This window comes from Balaenoptera physalus, assembly GCF_965194825.1.
Source record: "Balaenoptera physalus genome assembly, chromosome: X".
Lineage (NCBI taxonomy): Eukaryota > Metazoa > Chordata > Mammalia > Artiodactyla > Balaenopteridae > Balaenoptera > Balaenoptera physalus.
The window spans coordinates 1420875-1446935 of record NC_138903.1 but is presented as its reverse complement, the minus strand read 5'-3'; the positions used below and the strand labels follow the sequence as shown (position 1 = coordinate 1446935).

The window sequence follows — 26061 nt, the reverse complement described above, 5'->3', positions numbered from 1 at the left end:
TATCATATGATATTTGTCTTTCTCTGTCTGACTTACTTCACTCAGTATGATCATCTCTAGGTCCATCCATGTTGCTGCAAATGGTATTATTTCATTCTTTTTTTTATGGCTCAGTAATATTCCATTGTATATATGTACCACATCTTGTTTATCCGTTCCTCTCTTGATGGACACTTAGGTTGCTTCCATGTCTTAGCTATTGTAAACAGCACTGCTGTGAACATTGGTGGGCATGTATCTTTTCGAACCAGAGTTTTGTCCGGATATATGCCCAGGCGTGTGATTGCTGGATCAGGCAGTAGCTCTATTTTTAGTTTTTTAAGGAACCTCCATCCTGTTCTCCATAGTGGCTGCACCAACTTACATTCCCACCAACAGTGTAAGAGGGTTCCCTTTTCTCCACACCCTCTCCGGCGTCTATTATGTATAGACTTTTCGATGATGGAGCAGTTTTATCCTCAGACTGTGCATGGGATGGGTTTTAGCCACTTTGCTCTGTAAGAGGGTGACATGTCCTCCCGTCTTTGCAATTTCTTTGATTGCCCTCTGGTTTCACGGTGAGTCAATGATAAAATTATCTCCTTTTCAGAAGGGTTTTCTGGGTGGGAGGAGATTTTGGTTTTGATGCACCCTCCCCGAGGGGGATGCACGCTCCTCCCGCCTTTCTTTGATGTCTTTTTGGAAATAGTGCAACACAGGAGCTCTTAACAGAGTTGGGTGTTTCCGATCCCCTGGCCCCAGGTGTCCTGGCTGTGCTTATAGCGGGTCCGCAGGCGGTATTTCTAGTCCGAATAGTTGCTCGTTGGGGAAATACCCTCAGTAAGTGGTGGCATCTCTGCCGTGGCCATGGGGCGTGGGACGGTCTGTCCTCTGTGGTGACAGGGAGATGACAGTATTGGAAACAGGACGAGGGTGACCTGTGGACCTGTCCCCATGATGCTCTAGCCAGTGTTTTCTCCATTGACTTAAGGATGATTTTGGACACACTCATGTGCTCTTTGAAGCTCGACATATTCACTGGCCCAGGATGTGACTGTGCTCAGTACCCCTAAGCACTCAGCCCCAGCACCCGGGTCCTGCTGGGCTGACAAACACCTGGGTTCATTGCCACCCCCGGTCCTGCCTCAGATCACAGGCTTCCTTCCATCTATAGATTTTCCCCGAGACACGTGGACACCTCCTTTCCTGGTCGCGTTCTGTAGGTGGCTTCAGAACCCTCATCCCTTTCCAGAATCTTCTATCCTTCTTTCCGAACATTTTTGCATTCCTCTGTTGACTGCCTTGGTTGCCCGCTTCCAGACGTCTTTACTTTTGCATTTTTAGTTCCGCTGATGGTAAGGTCTGTGGATTCCAAAGTTGTGGCAGACCCCAGCTCTGGAGGTAGGTTTCGTGGTCAGCCCTGGAGTGACGGTGGATTGTCTGTGAGAGTTTTCTAAGATGTTCCTCATGTTCTGGACTTAAACCTTCATGTGGCCACTGGGCACCAGCTAGAATATACCCTTCTCTCTCTCTCTCTGTGTCTTTAATATCTTTCTCTCTCTCTTTCTTTCTCTTTCTCTGTCTTTATCTCTCTCTGTCTCTCTCTCTCTTTGTCTGTTTTTCTCTCTCTCTCTCATTCCCTGCTCCTCTCTTTTCCCCTGTAAGGCAAATAACTCTCTCTCATCCTCTCCTGATTAGGACACATCTTTTTTTTTTTTTTCCTCTCTCTATAAGGAATAACACATGGTTTATTTTTAAGTAGAAGACTTTATTTTGAGTAATAATATACATATCATTCATGCCATTTACTTTTCACGGTGCGTTGCTATGTATGGAAATAGACAGGGAAAAAATAAACGTTAGAAATACCTAAGCATGGAAATACACCGGCAAAGAAGATATTTGATATATTTCCTTGAGCAAGCATCATAGGCCAGTATCCATTAGAAAAGCATGAAAACCATGCAAAGAGTCTGCCCACATCCCAGCAGGCAAGTGCAAACAGTACATGTTATAGTTTCTTGGACACAAAACGTATACGTTTTCTTTGGATTGGAAACATCCTACAGACGAGTGGCTTGGCTTTTCTATGCAAGGCAAAAATTATCTATACAAGTAAAAACAGTGGGGGAATTTCCTGGCGGTGCACTGGTTAAGACTCCGTGCTTTCACTGCCGGGGCTTGGGTTTGATACCTGGTCGGGGAGCTAAAATCCCGCAAGCTGTGTGGCACAGCCAAAAAATTAAAAAAAAACACAAGTACAAAGTGTAGAAGCCACCTGTGACGATGAGATATTCCAGGCCACAGACGTGTGTCCACTCACCAAGCAAATGCATCCATCAACGAGCAGATTTTTTTTTTGGCTGCGCTGTGCAGCTTTGCGGGATTTTAGTGCCCCGACCAGGGATCGAACCCATGCCCCCTGTGGTGGAAGCGTGGAGTCTCAACCACTGGACCGCCAGGAAAGTCCATAGCAGATATTTTTTACGGCTCCTTTTCCTCTGTTTCAGATCGCAGAGGCTGCTGTTTTCACGGATGGTCACTAACAAGGATGACCATTTGAAGCCCTGATGTGACATCATCCCTTTATCCATTTAAAAAATACAAGTGCGGGGATGTGGGTGAACCGTTAAAAAAAATCTCTCCCTCAGCACCCGCCAGACGTTCAATAAATATTATTGTTGCAGTTAGATCTGCTACCCAGGGAGCTGTCCAGGACACTTTGCTTTAAAAATGGAAACCAGGGACTTCCCAGGGGGTCCAGTGGTTAAGACTTCGCCTTCCAATACAGGGGATGCGGGTTCGATCCCTGGTCAGCGAACTAAGATCCCACATGCCTTGTGGCCAAAAAACCAAAACATAAAACAGAAGTAATATCGTCACAGATTCAATAAAAGACTTTTTAAAAAAATGGTCCACATTAAAAAAAAATCTTAAAAAGAAACCAACGTGATTATTCTCAGCATCTCACTTTATCGTGGGCTTAGTCATGGGCAGGGACCCCGGGAGTTTGGGGGTCCAGCCTCCACGGGGCTGTAGTCCTCACGCAGCTTCCCCAGTGGTTGAACCCCAGGATGGGCTAGAAGCTTCTGGAACACGGTGGGTGGGCAGCTGTATGCGTGGCAGCGATGTCCTTGCTGTTGCTTTAAAAATGTGTTTTCCCCAACGATGCTATTTCCGCCCAGACCTTGCTCAGATGACCGTGATGATTTCCCAGCTCACCTTGAACTCGGGCTGTGCCCGGACCGTCCTCACTGTCGCTCGGGGTCGGTGAGTTTCTGCTAGAATCTGTCAGCAGAGCTTGTATGCAACGACGATCCGTGTTGGCATGTCCCCAGGGCTGCGTCATTGCTGCACATGTCCTGTCTCGTACATTCTCGTTAGCAAATACGTAATATGGAGTGGAGTGGATGGAAAAGGTACAGCCGTAAGGAGATCGGGGAGGGGTTGCCCTTCAGCTCAGGTCACCGTGAACCAGACCACGGGTGCCCCAGCGAAACTGAACACAGCTGAGTCCGGCTGTTCTGCCCCAGCGGGGTGAGATCCAGAGTTGGTGCAGCTGCACCAGCGTCTGGCTGACCCGAGCCTCCTGGCTGTTTTCTCTGCTGTCAACGTCCAAGGAATCAGAGACCATCGTAAGCAAGTGACAACCAGCACCAGCTTCCTTTTACTGTATAATGTTGTCCTCAACTCACCAGGCTGAAGCCCGGGAAGTCACCGCGGGTTAACACCCCCAGATTCAGGCCATCATTCCTGCTGACCCCATGTCCCCTTCACATGCCCCTGCTCCGTGATGTGGGGCATTTTCCAGTGGATTTTGACACTTGGAAGGGCATGTCTAGTGGCTGCCGGTTTGTCCCAGGAGATGGAGCTCTCTAGCCTGGACTTGACCGTTTCGGCTTGCACAGACCACTCCCCGATCCTAGTGGTTCAGAATAACCGTTTCCTTTTTTATTTTTTATTTATATTTATTGAAGTACAGTGGATGTACAATATTATATAAGGTACAGGTATACAATATAGCGATTCACAAGTTTTAAACATCATACTCCATTTGTAGGTATTATGAAATATTGGCTATGTTCCCCGTGCTGTACGTATATCCTTCTAGCTTATTTATTTTATGCATAATAGTTTGTACCTCTTAATCCCCTCCCCCTATCTTGCCCCTCCCCCTTCCCTCTCCTCACTGGGAACCACTGGTTTGTTCTCTACACCTGTGAGTCTGCTTCTTTTTAGTTATATTCACTAGTTTGTTGCATTTTTTAGATTCCACATATAAGTGATATCCTATAGTATTGGTCTTGTCTGACTTACTTCACTTAGTATGATAATCTCTAGGTCCATCCACGTTGCTGCAAACGGCATTATTTCATTGTTTTTTTTATGGCTGAGTCGTATTCTATTGTGTATACGTACCACATCTTCTTTATCCATTCCTCTGTCTTTGGACACTTAGGTCCTCCCATGGGGTTGCACCTGGGCCGCCGTTGTCTGCCGGGTCAACCAGGGCCAGACGTCCAGGGTGGCTTTCTCCTGTGGCGGGAAACTGGTCCTGCCCGTTGCCTGGCCTCAGCTGAGCTGGTCGACCAGATCCCCACGTGTGGTCTCCTCACCAAAGTAGTGATCTTAGAACTGCCAGCCTTCTCTAGTGAAGCTGGCTGTGCCCAGAAAGACAGAATTCTGAAAAGCGGAAGCTCCGGGGTCTTTCTGAGCATGCCCTTGGACGTTGTACGACACTGTCACTGCCACTGCGTTCGACTCATGACAGCAGAGTTCACGAGGCTGCCAGGATTGGAGGAAAGCAATACAGACTCCGTCTCCTGAGGAAACGGGTGTCAAACGAATGTGCAGGCTGGTTGTCCGGCTGCTGTCCCGTTCAACCAGCCTCACATCAGCCGAGTGCCCCAGATGCACGGGTCTGTCCTGCGCTGGGGGCTGCCTGCGCTGCCGGCACCGACAGAGCTCGTTGATCCAGCTCCGTCCCACTAACTGAGGCAATCACGGAAACGCATCACCAGGGAAGTGTGTGCGTTTTCTCTAAATGCCAGACCTTATGTCCGCTTGACAACCAAAAACCCTGTGTTTCTTCTGGATGACTTCTGAAGGGCACCCTGACATGCTCTTCAGAAACATTTTTAAAATTAAAAAAAAATTTTAATTTATTTTGGCCGTGCCATGTGGCGTGTGGGATCTTAGTTTCCCAACCAGGGATCGAACCCACGTCCCCTGCATTCGAAGGTGGATTCTTTACCGCCGGACCGCCAGGGAAGTCCAGAAACATTTTTTTTTAATGTTTTATTTATTTATTTATTTTTATATTTATTTTTGGCTGTGTTGGGTCTTCGTTTCTGTGCGAGGGCTTTCTCTAGTTGCGGCGAGTGGGGGCCACTCTTCATCGCGGTGCGTGGGCCTCTCACTATCGCGGCCTCTCTTGTTGCGGAGCACAGGCTCCAGACGCACAGGCTCAGTAGTTGTGGCTCACGGGCCCAGTTGCTCCACGGCATGTGGGATCTTCCCAGACTAGGGCTCGAACCCGTGTCCCCTGCATCGGCAGGCAGATTCTCAACCACTGCGCCACCCGGGAAGCCCCCAACATTTTTTTATACCTTACTTTTTATTGACTACAAGACAACATTTTAGAATATTTTTGAGCCTAATATCATATAATCTCAACAAATTCATTTGACTGTGAAAATCGTAACAAAGTGTCTCATCTCAGAATGACACAAGTTTAGAGACCAGACATGCTGGGGAATATAGGTCTGTAGCTGAGGAAGCCTATTTTTGGTTACATAGTGGTCCTGGGGAAAAAGAGAATCGTAGGGTTTAGAGTTAAACTAATGGATTTTAATTCTGTAGTAACCTAAATGGGAAAAGAATTTGAAAAAGAATAGATACACATACACGTATCACTGAATCACTTTGCTGTACACCTGAAACCAACACAACATTTTAATCAACTGTGCCCTAATATAAAAGTTAAAAATAAAAAAATAAAATCATCCTTTGACCTAAACAAAAAAAAAGGATTTTTAGTTCTAATTCTATAATTTACTGGCTGTGTGAACTTTGCCAAGCCACTTGACTTTTTGTTGTTTTAAATTTATTTTATTTATTTATTTATGGCTGTGTTGGGTCTTCGTTTCTGTGCGAGGGCTTTCTCTAGTTGCAGCAAGTGGGGGCCACTCTTCATCGCGGTGCGCGGGCCTCTCATTATCGCGGCCTCTCTTGTTGCGGAGCACAGGCTCCAGACGCGCAGGCTCAGTAGTTGTGGCTCACGGGCCTAGTTGCTCTGCGGCATGTGGGATCTTCCCAGACCAGGGCTTGAACCCGTGCCCCCTGCATTGACAGGCAGATTCTCAACCACTGCGCCACCAGGGAAGCCCGACTTTTTGTTGTTTTAATGGAAAGGCATTTTATTTTAAATATAGCTGTGTGAACCTGTCAGTCCCAAACTCCCAATCTGTTTTGTTCATCGAATTTTAGCGGCTGTAGGTATATTTGAACACACACTCCGTTGAGTGCCTAAGACACGTGTAGCTGGTTTTTCTCGTGTCTGTGGCCTCTGTCCATGCGGTGCCGTACTCATGATGTTTGACAGTCATCAGCGCAGGGGATAAAGTTTCAACGTCCCGGAGGTTTTTGGGGAGAGCTGGGTGTGGAGGGAAGAGGCGAGTGTGGCCAGGACGCCTGTGAGGGTGAGGCACCGCACACCTGAACTCCCCGTCTTCTCGTTTCTGCGTCTGGAGCCCCATCTCCCGTCTCGGTTCCTCTTCCATCCTTGTCTGTGGAAGCTGCCATCAGCCTGCAGCCTCCCTACAGCTTTGTTTTTTAAACGTTACCACCTTGCAACGCCCAGAGCACTTGGCCGGCGCTGTGAAAGCCAGAGCCTGAATCAGACGTTTTCTTTGCCTCAGGAACCTCAGAACCTGCAGTGGGGATGTATGGGGTCCTGAAACCCAGGGTGGATCCTAGCTGGGACCTGAGTGTGGAGGGACATGCAGTGTGGCCTGTGTGGCCCGGGAGGGGCCTTGCAGTGCAGCTGGGAAAACTGTCCACAGACATAGTTACTCAGACACGAATGCATGTACGGAGAATGACATGTAGAAATGCATACACGGGCACATACAAATATATATATATATACACACACACACACATATACAAATACAGAATATATACATGTAGAAATACACATCCATATAAAATACACATCAACAAACACATACAAATGCATATACGGAGAATGACATGTAGAAATGCATACACAGGCACATACAAATATATATATATATACACACACACACACACACACATATACAAATACAAAATATATACACATAGAAATACACATCCATATAAAATACACAACAAACACATACACATATACAAATGCATATTCAGAGAATTACATACAGAATTGCATATACCTGCAAATGCAAATATACGTGCATTATACAAATACAAAATATATACATGTAGAAATACACATCCATATAAAATACACACACATCAACAAACACATACATGTATACAAATGCATATGTGGAGAATTACATGTAGAAATGCATACACAGGCACATACAAATATATATATATATATATACACACACATACACACATACAAATACAAAATACACACATATAGAAATACACATCGATATAAAATACACATCAACAAACACGTATACAAATGCATATATAGAGAATTACATATAAAATCGCATACACAGGCACGTACAAATATATATATATATACACACGCACACATATACAACTACATACATATAGAAATACATATCCATATAAAATACACATCAACAAACACATATACAAATGCATACATGGAGAATTACATGTAGACATGCATACACAGGCACATACAAATATATATGTATACATATACGAATACGTCCATATAAAATACACACACATCAATAAACACATACACATATACAAATGCATATACAGAGAATTACATATAGAAATGCATATACAGCCACATACAAATGTACATATACATATGCAAATACAAATATGTCTATAATCCATGTAAACAAACATATCAATACAAACATAAACATATACACATATGCAAATGCATATACCCAGAGAAGTGTATACACATGCAACTACAAACACATGTACATATGCATACAAAAATATATATGCATATGTGCATAAAAATCATACACATATGCAAACAACTTGAAAATTAAAATATATATGCAAATACAAAAGCCTATGTGGATGAATATAAAACTGGAAATACACATATGCATGCATTGCACATAAACACATGTGCAAATGCATAGTTGACTGTGAACAGTTACACATAGGCAAATAACTCTGCTCATATACTTACAAATATGTACACATATACACATGCATATGCATGTGTTATATGCAAATGCAGGCATTCATGCAAGTACATATACACGTACATCTGCAATGCAAATTCTTAGACATGCATATACAATATATGCAAAAGAAAACACATGTATAAGTTGATAGGCATTTATAAACACGTGCATGCAAATACACAAATACACGTACAAACGCATAAACATGTATGTGTATAAATGTGTGCACGTGCACATGTGTGCAAATACATATAAACACATACACGATACACGTATGAATGCACAGACATACAAATTCATCTAGAATAAGCATACGAATACACACAGAATTACATGCACGAATAAAATGCACACACACACACACACACAGAGGCAGGCAGTACGCACACACACCTAGACACACACATAGACAAACACACGTGCAAGCCCGCTGGCTGCTCTAGGAGATGGAACCATATGGGCCGGGCATGTGTTCTGCCCATCACCTGTGTGCTGGCCTCTGTGGGAGGGACTTAGGGACAGGTATTTTGATGACCTTTGCCCCCACCAGAAGGCAGGCCTGAGTGTCCCAAACTGACGGGTAGAACGCACGGAGCCCCAGGACATGCTTCACAAATGTGTTTATGGACCAATGGCCGACAGGCTGGCTGGGGCCTGCAGTGGGGACGTTCCCCAAAGGGCGCCTGAGGGTGAATTCACTTCTGGGGTTCACCTGAATGAGGGGCTGCCATGGCAACGTGAGTTTGGGGAACAGGGCTCTGTCCACCCGCCTGTGGACCATAGGACAGCGTCACCCCCTGGTGTCCCAGCTGTGCTGCCCACGCCTCAGACCAGGCCCCTGGCATCTGCAGATGGCTGTTCCCATCCAGAAGAGTGACCGGCCCGGGGGACACTGTTGGGTGACTCAGGACAGTCTCACTTTCTGAGGGGGCTCCTGCTGTTTTTTCGTCATTTACAAGCTCAGGACATCGAAGGGCAGAGTTTGAGAGCAGGAAGGGGTCTTGTTGGTCTTTTGGCATCTTCCCCATCGTGTACAGAGCAGGAAACTGAGGCAGGAAGGTGGGGTAGCAGCCAGGACCAGAGCCACCCTCCTGGCGCTGGGCAGGTACCCCGTCCACCTGGGGGGCAGCGCCACCATCCCGTCCCACCTCCTCCCCTCCCATCTCATCTCATCCCATGTCATCCAAACCATCTCATCTCCTCCCACCCCACCTCATCCCACCTCATCCCACCTCATCCCACCTCATCCCACCTCATCCCACCTCATCCCACCTCATCCCACCTCATCCCCTCCCATCCCATCCCATCCCATTCCATCCCATTCCATCCCATCCTCTCCCATTCCATCCCATCCCATCCCATCCCCTCCCATCCCCTCCCATTCCATGCCATCCCATCCTCATCCCACCTCATCCCATCCCACCTCATCCCATCCCATCCCATCCCATCCCCTCCCCTCCCCTCCCCTCCCCACCATCTCATCTCCTCCCATCCCACCTCATCCCATCCCATCCCATCCCACTCCATCCCACCCCATCCCACCCCATCCCATCCTCATCCCATCCCCTCCCATTCCATCCCCTCCCATCCCATCTCCTCCCATCCCATTTCATCCCATCCCATCCCATGTCATCCAAACCATCTCATCTCCTCCCATCCCATCCTCATCTCCTCCCCTCCCCTCCCCTCCCCTCCCCTCCCCTCCCCTCCCATCCCATCCTATCCCATCCTATCCCACCTCATCCCATCTCATCCCATCCCATCCCATCTTCTCACACCTCATCCCAGCTCATCTCCTCCCCTCCCGTCCCACCTAATCCCACCTCTTCCTCATCTCACCTCATCCCATCCCATCTCATCTCACCGTCCCTGACCCTCCTCTGTCCCCAGCTGGTGTAATGATGGTGCCGCAGAGGACCACCGAGGACGGCTTTGAGGAGCACTTTGGTGTGAACTACCTGGGGCACTTCCTGCTGACCAACCTCCTACTGGACACCCTGCGGGAGTCGGGCGCCCCCGGCCGCAGCGCGAGGGTGGTGACCGTGTCCTCGGCCACACACTACGTCGGGGAACTGAACTTGGACGACCTTCAGAGCAGGTGGGTGCCGGTTGCCAGGGGTCTCGGGTGCTGCCAGGGCGGTCAGGGTGACCCGTCACCACGACGCACTGGGCAAGGTGCTCGTCGCAGGTGATGGCGGCTCACACCCCCAAACGTTTGTCAATCAACCTGTCTCGAGGTGAAAGCTGTGCTGACTAACACAGGCAGACCTGGGAGACGCTGCGGGTTTGGTTCCAGACCACAGCAGTGAAGCAAATGTTGCAATGAAGCAAGTCACACAAATTTTTTTGCTTCCGAGTGCATCTAAAAGTGATGCTTACACTAGACTGTAGTCTAGTAAGTGTGCAATAGCATCATGTCTATGAAAACAACATACACACCTTCATTAAAAAATACCTTACTGCTAAAAAATGCTAACCATCCTCTGAGCGTACCGTTAGTCATAATCTTTTTGCAGTAGTAACATCAAAGATCCCTGATCAGAGATCACTGTAACAAATATAATAATAATGGAAAAGTTTAAAATACCGCGAGAATGACCAAAATGTGACACAGAGGCACAAAGCAAGCACATGATGTTGGGAAAATGGCGTCAATAGACTTACTCCACGCGGGGCAGCCCCAGACCTTCAATGTGTAAAAATACACAATATCCGTGAAGCGCAGTAAAGTGAGGTCTGCCCGTATTAATAATTGTTAGCTAACTGGCACTCACACATCCATATCCGTCTATTTATATTTATACTTTGAGGTAAATCCTATTATTATCCTCATTTTACACTTGAAACTGAGAAGCATATATTTAAAAAAATTTATTTAATTGAAGTTTAGTTGATTTACAATGTTGTGTTCATTTCTGGTGTACAGCAAAGTGATTCCATTATACATATACGTACGTTTTTTTCCGCATTCTTTTCCATGGTGGTTTATCCCAGCATATTGAGTAGAGTTCCTTGTGCTCTACAGTAGGACCTTGTTGATTACCTATTTTATATATATTAGCGTGTATATTTTAATCCCAAACTCTCAGTCCTTCCCTCCCCCACCCCCTCCCCGTTGGCAACCACGAGTCTGTTCTCTGTGTCTGTGAGTCTGTTTCTGTTTGGTAGATAAATTCCTGTGTGTCATATTTTAGATGCCACATGTAAGTGCTATCCTACGCTATTTGTCTGTCTCGGACGTCTGGTCTCCAGCACTGGGGGAGGTTGAAGCCCTGTTGCTTTCAGCCCCCAGTTTGTGGATCACCTGTGCTGGGGCTGTAGGAGACCTTCAGGGTGAGTGGGTCTCGCGGAGGACCAGCCCGGTGGCCTCTGAGCCGGGCCAGGATGGGGTGTCACGGACCCTCTGGGGTCCTGATGGAGTTAACGGGCTGACTTCATTCCCTGCCGTTTCTGCGTTTTCCGCGTTTATTTCTCAACACGTAGCTGTGCGTAGCCCTTTAGCCAGCCCGGGGCTTTCTGCACGGGGCGTGCATAGCAAGGAAGAAAGTGCAAAGGACCCTGAGCCTGGAGAGATTCTAATGTCGCCTCAAGCACTCACACAGCAGTGCGCCTGCTTCTACCCCTGGGCTCAACACCCTGTGTTTTAACTCCTGGGGTCCAGTCGTCCCTCAGAGGGGCGTCTTTGGACGGAGTGGTTCTCTCATCGGCATGGGTCCAGGCTCAGGGTCTGCAGACGGTATAGGATCGCCAAGTGTTTCCTGCATCTGATGGGGGCATGACTCCACACGGCTCGAAAAAAACAGCATTGTGACAAGGGGACCCGTGTACGGGGTGGGGTGCTTCTTTCAGGAATATTCTTGTCTTTTTCTCCTTTGAATACGGGTGTAGAAACATGCAAGAGAACGCAGATGTGTGCACCCATAGCTTCCTTTTTCTAAAATGAAGCTTTTTATGGCATCGCACAAAACTCTGACATTGCAGAGAAGTAATCTCATGGCCCGCAGGAGTGAGTGTGTCAGGAAGTGGTGGTAACTGCCCTCCTGTATTTGTTTACATTTTCCTGTGTCAAATCACATCAAAGGCATCTCGTTGTATCATTTTTTTCCCTAAATGGTTATCCAAAGGGGATGAGACCATTTAGGACCGTGGTTTTCAAGGTGGGGTCCCCAGATCAGCAGCATCTGTATCACCTGAGAAGTGATAGATGATACAGGTAGATGCTCAGACCACACACCCCCAACCTGTGAAATCAAAACTCTGGGGGTGGGAAAATAATCTGAAAAAATGTATGTACGTATACACACACATATATATACACATATATGTAACTGAATCACTTTGTAGTACACCTGAAACTACCACAATACTGTAAATCTTACTATGTATAAAATAGATAACTAATGAGAACCTACTGTATAGCACAGGGAACTCTCTACTCACTGCTCTGTGGTGACCTGAATGGGAAGGACATCCAAAAAACGGGACATAAGTATACGTAGAGCCGATTCATTTTGCTGTACAGCAGAAACTAACACAGTATTGTAAAGCAACTCTACTCCAATAAAAATTGCTTAAAAAGACAATAAAAAGGTATTTCCTAGCAACCTGCCCCCTCCAAGTAAATTTTATATATACCTTATAGTGTATATTTTACTTCAGACCATGCCAAATATAGCCTTTTAATTCTATAATAAACATACAAAAAATTACCTTTAAAAATCCCAAAAGAGCCCCACTCGCTCTTGTTCCATTTTAAAGGCTTGACAATAGACTGTTAAAATGTTAAAACTGTGTTAAAAACAAAACAAAACAACTCAGGGTGTGCGGCCAGGCATTGGGAATTTTAACACACTCTCTGAGGGGCTCTTAATGCATGCTGACATTTGAGAACCACTTGGGTTGAAAACATGCTACCTTTCGGGGTAAAAAAAAAAAAAAAAAAAAAAAGGGTGAATTCTTGGCTCGCACCTGATGTAAACACCGCTGGTGATGACGGTTAATTGCCAAGATTGATTTGCTGGCTTGGATAAGGAGCGTTCTTGTCAAGCATAAATCACTTGTAAAAGCATAAAGTGTTCCAAACCCAGGTGGGTTGTTACACACGAGAGGGCTTGTCACCTCTGCCCGGCTGCACTCAGTCCCTCCTCCTACAGAAGAAATTCCAATGGAAGAGGTGGGCAGAATCTCTGGAAAATTGTAGTCAATGAACAAGACTCGTGATGTAGTGGATAGCTTTGTTAAAAAAAAAAAAAAAAAAAAGTTATATTTAGGGGGAAGAGGGTGAAAAAGCTATATACAATTTAAGTAAAAAATTATATATTTAATATATTTAATACTTGTATATCTATAATATTTAATTATATATAATATGTAAATGATATAAAATATATCACTTGCAATATTTATGTAATTATGCAATTATAATTATATGTTTATAATTATAATTTACATATATGTGAGAGGGAGAGAGAGACTTTTTTTTAAAGGTATCAACTGTGCACAAAGCTCTGTTACATCTTTTTTTAAAAATTGCCACACAATATTATATAATATTATATAAGTTACAGGTGTAACAACAGAGTGATTCACAGTTTTTTAAGATTCTATTCCATTTACAGTTATTATAAAATATTGGCTATATTCCCTGTGCTGTACAGTATATCCTTGTAGCTTATTTTATTTTATTTTTTAAATTATTTTTTTTTTGGCCACACCATGTGGCTTGTGGGATCCTAGTTCTCTGACCAGGGATCGAACCCACACCCCCTACAGCTGAAGCACAGAGTCTTAACCACTGGACTGCCAGGGAAGTCCCCTTGTAGCTTATTTTATACATAATAGTTTATATCTCTTACTTCCCTCCCCCTCTATTGCCACTCCCCTCTATTGCCCCTCCCCCTATATTACCCCTCCCCCTATATTGCCCCTCCCCCTTCCCACTCCCCACTAGAGTTGGACTTGTTTTCAGAAACTACCTCCCATGCTTGGAGGGGCTGACAAGGTCGACCAGCGGGCCAGAGATTCAGGGAAGCGGTGACGTTTGCAGTCTTGAACCTAAAGACTAGGTGACTTAGGTAGAATTTCTGTGCTGTGATGTTTGAGGCCAGATCCCTTCTTCTTTTGGGGGAACCTCATTCTTTTCCCCTGAATGCCTTCACCTGATAGGATGAGGCCCACCCACATGGCCGAGGCTCACCTGCTTTACACGCAGGCTACTGGTTTCATGGTTCATCTCCTCTGAAAAATACCTTCCTGGCACCATCTAGGCTGGCATTGGAGCAAACACTTGAGCGTGGACACGTGAAATGAACTGTCAAGGGCACAAATGTGGGCAAGGCATTCTGTAGGTGACGCGCCGTGGTGTCCGGGAGACGGGTCTGCCCACTACCCACCCTGCACCCTGACTTGTCTCCGTGCTCAGCCTCCTGCGCCCATGGGCACCTCGAGACCCAAGGCACCCTCTGCAGGGGTCACATCAGGGGTGCCCCAGCTTCGTGCCAGCTCTGAGGGTGACCGCACGGAAAGACCCCTCTGTACCTCTCCTGGGGGCAGCTCCTCCTGCTTATCCTTGAAGCCTCCCCTCTTAATGCAGGCAGCTCTTTCCTGGGCTGCCCTCGGCTACAGAAAGAAAGAAAATGGTACCCTCCTACCTCCTCTCCTCGGACCCAAACCAAAGCGAGTCCCCCATCTTGACTCTTGACCTCGGAAGAGATCAAGAGATTAAGATTTGCTCTTAGTGGCGAAGTTAACAGAACCCTCTGGATGCGGGAGTGGCTACGTCCTGTGTCACCAACCGAGGTGCTTCTTTGGGTACAAGTGCTGCGTGTCCCTGGGTCTTGTGGCTCCGTCCACAAAGGCCCAGCTGCAGACCAGGGCTCAGAGTGGACTTTCGTAGGGTTCCTCACAAGCACACTGTCCTCATGGCTTCCTCTCCCCCCAAGAAACTTACATCTTATGGGCTTACTTCCTCTGAACTTAGAAAAATCTCCTTGTTTTTATTGGCTTTCTCTCTTCTCTATTCTTCAGTGGAGCAAACCAGCGAAGTCCACATTTTTATGATTTGTACCAAGTAACTTTTGCTTTTTTCTTTTTTGGCCACGCCGTGTGGCTTGCGGGATCTTAGTTCCCTGACCAGGGATCACACCCAGGCCACAGCAATGAAAGTGCCAAGTCCTAACCACTGGACCGCCGATTCCCAAATCACTTTTGCTTTTGTAAAACAGTGGTTACTGTATGAGTTTCCTGGGGCGGCCGTGCCAAAGGACCAGAAAATTGGGTACCTTAGAACGACGGAAAGTTATTGTCTTCAGTCCTGGAGACTGGAAGTCCAAGGTCAAGGTTGGCTGGTTAGGCAGGGTGGGTCCCTCGTGGAGGCCCTGGGTGGAACCCACCCAGGCTCAGTCTCTTCCAGGCTTCTCTGCAGCCTCTGGAGTTTTCTGTATGGCACGAGTCTTATTGGAGTGTAGCCCACCCAAACGACCTCAGTTTAACTTGATCACCTCTGTAAAGACCCTGTTTCCAAGGAAGGTCCTCTTCTGAGGTCCTGGGCGTTAGGACTCCAACAGAACCTCTTCTGTTATGGGAAGAGGGGGGAGACAGTTCAGCCCACAGCACGCACCATTGGTCCCTCCCCAGTGGATAGATCCTTAACCTTTTAGGGCTCACGTTATTTCAGCCTGACCTTGCTTGGGAGACACAATAATCATTGACACATTATAGGCACGGCCCTGTCTTGTCGTGAAAATAGCCGTCTTGGTTTGAGTTTCCCAAACTTATTTAACTCTGGGGCAGTTTTTCACTATTTTATTCATAAGTACGTCTTCGCATCCTCGTATATCGTTGGTTGTGCCACCTCTGTGGTGAGATGTCATGTTATAAATAGGCTGTCCTGCATTGACGTGGTTTTCACTAAACATCTAGCATGTTCAGCGTGTGTCCTGGGACCCCTTACAGGCAGCCGGCACCCTTGCGGTGCTTCTGTGACCAACTCTAGCAGGTGTTTGGATGAGGCTGGAGTTCACAGGGGGCCCTGCCACATCCCAGGCTGTCTCTGCCGACTTCCCTTCGTGGAAGGACAGAGGCTCTTCTTAGCTCACGATATTTTCGGAGGTCCTGGTGGGTGGTCTCTCTTTCCATCTTCCTCCGTCATGTTAAACGTAGGACACCAAGGCAGAATGCAAGGCAGTCGTTCGTCTTGTCAAGGGAAAACTTGAGTTTGGAGCTGAGGGATTCTTTTCTTACCGACGTACTGTATATGGGTCCTACTTGCAGGCCGATCGTTTATCAGGCTCGACCAGCATCCAAAACGCGCCAATTGGAAACTAGGTTGTGGGTAGTACGTGGAGTTTCTGTAATTGTGTTTGCCATGTGCTGATGTGTTACTGTCTCGGAATCGAACTTTTAAGGGAAGCAAATGGGACTTACTCGTATGAAGTGAACATCACACAGTCAGACACACACACACACACACACACACACACCCACACACACACACCCACACACACACACCCACGGTGTCCATCAAGGTAATCAATGAAGAGCTCCTTTCTTACCATAAACTGTCCAGGCCGGTTGGTTTTTTCTGATCTCCAACGGCAAGAGGGGAATAATGTTTTCTGTAATACGCCGAAAACACAGACGTCAGACACCCTTAATCATATCCACATTCGGGGTCACGTGTGTTTCACTGGGGTTTCCCTTCAACAGGAAAGCTCAGTGAATTAATGGTTTTCAAGATATTTTCTTATAAATCCCATAGTCATAGGCACGATTTCCCATGGGACTGAGGGAGTTCAGGAAATGGACTCCTCGTGAGACACTCAAAATAATGCAGAATGGTTTTCTAGGACGGGTGGGCGATAGTTTACTTGTGGGCAGTGGAGAGCAGTGCTCAGGAGGGACCTTGACCACTGGTGTGGAAGTAGTTAAAAAATCAATGGCGCGGAGTAGAAAGCGTATGGATTAATACGGTGTAGGTCAAAGATGGTGGAAAGCCAGTGAGAAAAGCCATCTTTAAGGTAGGATGGAATATATATATATACACACACACACACACACACACACATATACACACACACACACACATATACATATATGGGTATATATATAGACACACATATATAGACACAAACATATATGTATATATGAATATGTATACACATATAGAGACACATATATATATGAGTATATAGACACATATAGACACACATATACATATATATGAGTATATATATAGGCACATATATAGACACATATACGTATATATGAGTATATATATATAGACATATATATGAGTATATATATGAGTATATATGTAGACACAGGTACATCTATGTATATATGAGTATATATACACACATATAGATGCACACATATATGTATATATGAGTATATATACATATGTGTATATACACATATGTATACACACATATACATATATGTGTATATGTGTATATACAAATACATATACACGCTCATGCAATGTGATCGATGGCCATTTCTTGGTGGGGAAGAACACTGAAATCACTATGGAATTGATTTTCAATTCTTCTTTGAGCTTTGTAATTTTTTTACAACCCATATATATTTGTTTTATAATAATGAAAAATTAATATTATCCTTAAAAAGTTCTCCCAAGGTATACCTTTGGTCCTACTGAAGGGGACCAGAACATGCCAGCTCCAAATGTACCTCTTTGATACATGGGATCTTTTGAGCTAAAGGCAATTGAGAACAAGCAGACCCAGGAAACGCTCTTTACTCCCCCTCACCCCGCCCCCAATTGTCTAAAAAATAAAGTATCAATTTACGGTTTTGTAAAGGAAATTTACATTTATCCAGGGATTTTCCATTTGTAGTAATGTCTCCATTCCAGGAAGAGAGCTACTCCTGGAGATGACTCTTTTCACCCGAGAGACTCTTATTTGCATAACAAGACAGTCCTTATTTATATACACACATTTCTTCCCTTCCCATAACTTGCCTCCTCCACCCAGAATCCCAAAACCCCTTTTCCTTTGTTTACCCTAAGATGGTATATAAGCCTCTATCATCTGGCCACCTCCTTGAATCACATCATTTTGGGAATTCCTGTATGTATGTATGTAATTAACACTGTTTTCTCTTGTTAAACTGTCTTTTAGCAGTTTGATTTGCAGGCCCCAGGACAGAACCTAAGAGGATAGAGGGAAGAGAGTTTCCCCCCTACAATACTTTATTAAAATGTAGGTTTTACATGTGTATATTTTAAAAAGTAGAAATATGTGGGTGTGCATTTATTGTCATAGGCAATAGTAATTTTGTCTTTGATGAGAACTTGAAACCTCATTTCCTTAGCAGAAATGTATGACCTGCTACATTCTTGGCATCTTGCTAAGCATGGGGGCACTAGCTGACCGCGTGCACTTAGCACCTGGTCTCAGGTGGCTCAGTGTAATTACTTCAATGGGTGTAGATCGGCTGTCAGATGAATGCCAGATGCAGACCAAGTACAGTGCTCAATCTTGTAAATGCCACATACTGTTTACATGAAACACAGGTGTCAAAAAATCCAGTGTCCTCTTCCCAACCAGAAAGCCAAGCTGCTTCAATTTAGGATAGGATTTCCCATCTCTAAGTAATGTTTTCCTAGTTTTTAATCAAGAACCCCTTTGAGAACTATCGAGTCTTTGATTCAATACACAGGTTTGCATATGTTGTGTTCAAAATATCATTCTTCACCTTTCCTTCTCTTGTCTGTAAGGTAGAGAAAGTGATGGGGGTCTGAATATGCTAACTCAAAATATGCCACTTTGACATACAGGTTATTTTGAGCTTCTTGAGAAGCAACAGATGCAGACATATGCCTTTCTGGAGCCTCCCTTATCTGACTAAAAGCAGAAACTTGTGAGAAATGAGGACTTCCCAACTCTTTGGGGTTTTCTCTTCTTTTCTATGAAGTTCCCCATACATGTAAAATCGGTATACTTCTCTCTTTAATCTGACACATGGTGGTTTAATCTGCAGGCCTCAGGTACAGAACACAAAAGTACAGGAGAAAAGTTTTCCTCCCCGACAGAAAGGCTACCACAAGACTCTCTACTTTTGTTTCAGATTGACTTTCAAACTAGTTACGAAGTAGTTACATCAATAGGTTATTATTTTTTGAAAACAAAGATATATTTTTATGGTTTCCGTTCTGCCTTTTTGACACCATTCATTACAAAAGCAGCGTATTAAAAATCTCATGTTTCGAATCAAGCCATGCAGACATTTCATGAATTTCTTCTACCTCTGCTTAAGTTTGTGGATTGATTCTCCCTTTCAGCTGCCTTCTGTCTGTTAAAATTGCAACAGTCTCTTCATTGTTTTAAACACCAAGTGTCTCTGCCATTCCTCGGGGCTTTATTTATAAACTTTCATGGGGAATCATGTCCTCTTGTGTATCGGCTTTGATTCTTTTCCAGTTCTACTGTGGATGTTTATTTATCTTTAAATCCACCAGGGAACCTCTCCTGAAATTACTTGTACTCTTGATTTTTTTTCCTCCTGTAGAGAAATGTATTGACTTCCCCCCCCACATAGTATATTTAGAGAATTTCCGTTCTCTCTTCTCCATGCTACCGTAGAAAACCGTAGTTACATCACTCGTCGATTTACCCTTGAGGAATCTGCACATTTATGGTTCCCTCTCTTCCTTCTAAATTCAGGATTCCTGTTCCCTCCCAGACAGCCCTGGTAATTCAGGAGCAAACGCGTGCACGTGTCAAAATGGCCCAGTTCCAAGGTGAAAGTTCAGCCTTTCTCTCCCCCCACTTAATAACTCCCTCTTTCCTGGAGCTCTCTCCTCTTCTGGGGGGAAGAGACAGGAGGAATCTGCCAAAAACAAGTATCTTGACGATAATTGGGAGGTTGTCTTGGATCAGGGGAGGGCATCTGGGCTCAGAACTGCGCTATATTTTTGTCTTAATTCCTCCCTCCAACTAAAGATCTGTTTGGAATTCCTTTGGCCAACGCCCTGCGGCAAGCTTGTCAGGTGTCACCCTTGGCTGACTTGTTCTGAGTCATCTTTAAGACAGAGGACTTGGGGTTTATTTTCCAGCTTAAACTGCGTGGACCCGAGGCCAAACCTCAGGGTTTGCCTGTGGCCTCTTGTGACGAGAGGCTGTGTGATGGGCACACCGTGGGGACATGCTGATGAGGAAGAAAGATTCTACCCAGGAAACAGCAGGAGGCGGGACCCAGTCCGAAAAGGGGTTGATGTGGTTGTCGCATAGGAAGGGACAAGCGCCCATGTGTGCAATTTACAGAATTGAGGTTTTTCAGAAAGTCTCACTCGGCAACTAAGCATACGAGGCTTGATTTCTCTGATACCCTTTCTTGTACTGTTTTCTACGTTCTAATATTTCCCTTTTCCTTTTTTTTTCCCCTTCTGTGCTTTCCTTGGTCACGTTTTCTCAGTTCACTTTCCTGAATCATTTAGTCAATTTAGTTCATTTATTGCAATCTTGTTTTTTTTATTGGCTGTGTTGGGTCTTTGTTGCTGCGCGCAGGCTTTCTCTAGTTGCGGCGAGCAGGGGCTACTCTTTGTTGCAGTGCATGGGTTTCTCATTGCGGTGGCTTCTCTTGTTGCGGAGCACAGGCTCTAGGGGCTTCAGTAGTTGTGGCACGCGGGCTCAGTAGTTGGGGCTCGCGGGCTCTAGAGCACAGGCTCAGTAGTTGTGGCGCATGGGCTTAGTTGCTCCGTGACATGTGGGATCTTCCCGGACCAGAGCTCAAACCCGTGGCCCCTGCATTGGCAGGTGGATTCTTAACTACTGTGCCACCAGGGAAGTCCCCATTTATTGCAAATTTTAATTCTTATTTAGGAAGAGCCTTTGTCCGTTGAATTCCAAAGAGTGTTTTTTTCTGTGTTTCACGCGATGACTCTGATTTCTTTCTTTTCATCTTTGACTGTGTGAAACTCCCACGAGGGTGAGTTCCATGGATGAATTTTCTCCCAACTTAGGAGACACCTCTGAGATTGAAAGAGAGAGAGTAACATAGAATATGGGGCACATCCCACCGGAAGAAGGAACTCAGGTTGGGCTGTATTCATATCCCATAAAATTCAGGAAAAGGAACTATGGGCCTGAAGAAAGTGACTAATCCCTAACAAATGAGAAACGATGTGTTTTGCCAGAAAGGCATCCCCGGTTGTCAACATGCTGTGCCCCCCATAACATAATCTGCAATGATAGGAAGCCAAAATAGACAGGCTGCATCCGAGCAGGACACGCGTCAGGGCCTGTTTCCCAAGCGCTGAGCATTCGGAGGGGAGAAAAACGCAGTCAGTTCTCAGAGATGGAGACGATTCTCGTAACACACTTGAACTCAGGTGCGTGTGTAGCTGCCCTCAGCCTGTCGCTGGAGATTGCCTCCCGGCCGGGCGAGGGGACAATCGGGGCCAGATGCCCGCGTTTCACACCCTCTCCCGCTTTGCTTCTGCAGCAAGAGCTACTCGGCGCACGCGGCGTACGCCCAGAGCAAGCTGGCCCTGGTGCTCTTCACGTACCACCTGCAGGCGCTGCTGGAGGCCACGGGCAGCCCCGTGACCGCCAACGTGGCCGACCCCGGCGTGGTGGATACCGACCTGTATAGACACGTCTTCTGGGGCACACGGCTCATTAAGAAGCTGTTCGGCTGGTGCTTATTCAAGGTAAGGCTGCGACGGTCGGGCGTGTCGCTGTGGCTTGCGCGCTGCGAGCCCACGTGTGCAGAGTTCAGTTTCGCCTTCCCGAAGCGGCCGGGCTTTCTGTGCTCGTGCCCGGGGGGTCCTCAGGACGATGAGGTCCCATTGCCGAGATAAGCAGCACCGAGGCAGAACCCTCCCCTGTGTGTCCACGCGGGTGTCGGCATTATTTTGCTCTTGTTGTTGTTCGAAAGGAGAAAAGTCGATTTCGGTCAGAGGCTGGCGGCGGGCTTGCTTTTGCTCCCAAAGACCCTGGTCATGTGGGCGTGTCTGACCCGGGACTGATGGGTCTCAGAGGGTCGTGTCTTGAAAGAACAGGCGGCATCTGGGGCTGTCCTTCTGGTCTCTCCCTGGCCCTGGTTTGCGCGCTCTTGAAGGGCGTTGGAAGGACACGCGTCTGCCTCTAGAAGTGAAAGCCGTGTGTCTTCCCCTCCCGTCTCCGTCCTGTTCGGGAATAATCGTGTGTGCTGCCCGCTTGTGTCTGTGAGGCCCTGTGCGCCGTGTCTCCTTGGACAGCGCTTTGCTTCTCTTTGACTTTTTATTTTCTGTTGGCGTACAGTTGATGAACCATGCGGTGTGAGTTTCAGGGGTACAGCACAGCGATTCAGTTATGCATATGCGTGTGTCCACTCTTTCTCAGATTCTGTTCCCATTTCGGTTATTACAGAATGCTGAGTAGCGTTCCCTGTGCCCTTCGGCAGGTCCTTGTGGGTTATCCATTCTACCTGTGAGGGTTTGCATCTGCTAACCCCAAACTCCCAATCTATTCCCCCTCCCGACCCTTCCCCCCATAACTATAAGTTCCTTCTCTAAGCCTGTCAGTCTGTTTCTATTTTGTAATTAAGTTCATGTGTGTCATTTTTTTGATTGCACATATAAGTGATACCACACGGTATTTGTCTCTGTCTGACTTACTTCACTCCGTATGACAACCTCTAGGTCCATCCATGTATCTGTACACACATTATAGGTCATTGTGAGATAGTGGGTAGAGTTCCCTGTGCTCTACCGTAGGGCCTTGTTGGTTCTCTATTTATATTATATACAGCCGTGTGGACATGTCAGCCCCAGTCCCACCAAAGGCCGCTTGGAGAACTCATCTGGGTCCCACTGAACCTCAGCAGACCCCTCCCCACGGGGCACCGGGCACCCAGGGCACAGCACAGCCATGGCCGAACGCCGGGGGGAAGGGCGGGCTCTCACAGTACACGTGAACCGGACACAGGGGGTGAGGCCGGCAAGTAGGAGGTGGGGACACACAGAAGGCTTGGTGACATGTGCCTGCCGCCACGGCCATGTGGCTCAAATGATGCCAAGTGAGAAATGATGAATGCCAGGCCCCCCGAATCCCTCCGATTAAAGGTTCCCCGTGTTTCTGTTTTGGTGTCCCTCCTGCCCCATTTTGCCCACACAGAGTGAGCCCTGACAATCTAGTATGCAGGGGTCTCTGGGTTTTTTTTTTAACGTTCGACTCCATTTATAGGTATTAGAAAATATCAGCGATGTTCCCGGTGTTGTACGCTCTGTCCTTGGAGCTTATTTTATGCCTAATAGTCTGTACCTCTGAATCCTCTCCCCCTATGTTGCCCTTTGGGGAATCTGTTTCTTGATCAAACTTCCTTTCTGGTGCAGTTAGGTTCTTATCCGTTTTACCCTGATAAGTGCAATAATCATAAGAAAAATTAACATCCTGTCCGTCACCCTCTGTATGAGATACAAGCTAAAAATAATTCCTTTATATAAATTTAATCCCCAAGTAACCCGGTGGGGTCCATAAAGACCATGATTGTCATTATTTTACTGTCCACACTGGAAGCATAGGGGTGAAATTACCTACCTGCCCAAGGAGGCCCCGTGCCCCTAGACACGTTGGAGTTTCTGTGATTATTTCTTGTTTTTCTTTAAAAAAAATTGTTTTTTATTTTTGTATTTTTTTTGCTTTTTATTGAAGTGTAGTTGATTTACAATGTTGTGTTAGTTTCAGGTGTACAGCAAAGTGATTCAGTTATATATATATATATTTTATATATATAGAGAGAGGTATATTCTTTTTCAGATTCGTTTCCATTATAGGTTATTGCAAGATAGTGAATATAGTTCCCTGTGCTCTACAGTAGGTCCTTGTTGATTATCTATTTTATATATAAGAGTGTGTATCTGTTAATCCCCAAATCCTAATTTGTCCCTCTCCCCCCTTTCCTTGGTAACCATGAGTTTGTTTTCTATGTCTGAGTCTGTTTCTGTTTCATAAATAAGTTCATTTGTATCATTAAAAAAAAATTAGATTCCACATATAAGTGATATCATATGGTATGTGTCTCTGTCTCACTTACTTCACTTAGTATGATCATCTCTAGTTGCATCCATGTTGCTGCAAATGGCATTATTTCATTCTTTCTTATGGCTGAGTAATATTCCATTGTATATATGTACATCTTTGTTATCCATTCATCTGTCGATGGGCATTTAGGTTGCTTCCATGACTTGGCTATTGTAAATAGTGCTGCAATGAACATTGGGGTGCATGTATCTTTTTGAATTAGAGTTTTCTCCAGATATGTAGGATTGCTGGATCACATGGAAGCTCTATTTTTAGTTTTTTAAGGAACCCGCATACTGTTCTGCATAGTGGCTGCACCAATTTACATTCCCACCAACAGTGCAGGAGGGTTCCCTCTTCTCCACACCCTCTCCAGCATTTATTGTTTGTAGACTTTCTAATGATGGCCATTCTGACGGGTGCGAGGTGATACCTCATTGTGGTTTTGATTTGCATTTCTCTAATAATTAGCGATGTTGAGCATCTTTTCATGTGCCTGTTGGCCATCTGTATGTCTTCTTTGGAGACATGTCTGTTTAAGTCTTCTGTGTGATTATTTCTTTAGAATAAATTCTTAAAAAGGAGTTTGTTTATCTAGAGGCTATGCACATTTAAAATCTGGTACCCAAATTCCCACAACACATTTCTGCTGATAATTTTCTAGTGTTTTGCCCCTAGACCATATGTGGTCCCATTTAACTCTGCATTTTTTTTTCACGTTAGCAGTAAGATGGTATGTTTACAGGGCAGTGTCTGGCTTCTTGTTAGGATTACGTCTTTCTTTCCTCTGACTGTCACCTTTCAGTGGGAGGTGCTGATCGGCTTCCACAGTCTTGGCGGGTAGACCATATTCATTTCTTCCTCACCACGGGGTCGCAGAGATTAGAAACGATGATCGCCAGAGCCCAGGAGGGGAGGGTGGATGCCATAAATGACAGTGATTGCCCTGAGTTCTCCACTACTGGGCTCTCCTCAGTGCAGCATTTTGGGGCCACCCGTGGAACTCAGATTCTGACAAATATGAATTAACAGTTACAACCGGGCCCCAGCATCCAGTCAACACCAGCTGTAATTACATCTTCGTCAGCAGGCCATCAAAACCCACCTCTCCTGAATCACCCGGTTTCCCTTTGTGGTTCCGTTTGAAATCTAATTTCCCTTTGTGAATGTGACAACTTGTGCGAACTGTTGGTTCGTGTTCTCTGGGGACACTTACCTGTGTGTGTGTGTGTGTGTGTGTGTGTGTTGCGGAGGGGAGGTGATGATTCAGGAGAAGCTTTTCTGTATATTAGGGACATAATCACTTGTTTCATCTTCCACGATTGGTCCCCAGAATTCTTGTGCCTTCTGGTCTTAGAGAAAGTACTTTTTTTTGCCAGAATGAGTCAAGGGGTTAACTTTTTTTTTTCTTGTTGTAAATTGTTTTGTTGTTTAACTTTCATGGTTTCTGGGCTGACGTTGTGATTAGAAATCCCCCTCCAGTATTTTTACCTGTGACAACGACTGAATCCTTAGTCAGCCTGGGTGATGTCTGCAGGGGGTGATGTAGGAGGACCACAGGTGCTCATTCCTGTTCAAACTGGGAGCCCTGTGTCCAAGGGCCCATCCTTCTCTGCTGACCGCACACCATGACGGTTACTAAAACCGCCAACCATGACACTTACTAAAGGTGTTTCCTAAAAACCTTC

General features: G+C 45.7%; 1 protein-coding gene across 1 annotated transcript in view; it reads left to right on the top strand.

The window, feature by feature from the left end:
* The window catches only part of LOC309652457 (polyprenol dehydrogenase-like), a 186764-nt gene that overhangs the window by 142800 nt on the left and 17903 nt on the right, over positions 1 to 26061 (top strand). Inside the window, exons 5-6 of the mRNA XM_082446285.1 lie at positions 10236 to 10443; positions 21813 to 22020. Of these exons, the coding sequence (XP_082302411.1) occupies positions 10236 to 10443; positions 21813 to 22020 (416 nt within the window). The remainder of the gene's footprint in view (positions 1 to 10235; positions 10444 to 21812; positions 22021 to 26061) is intronic.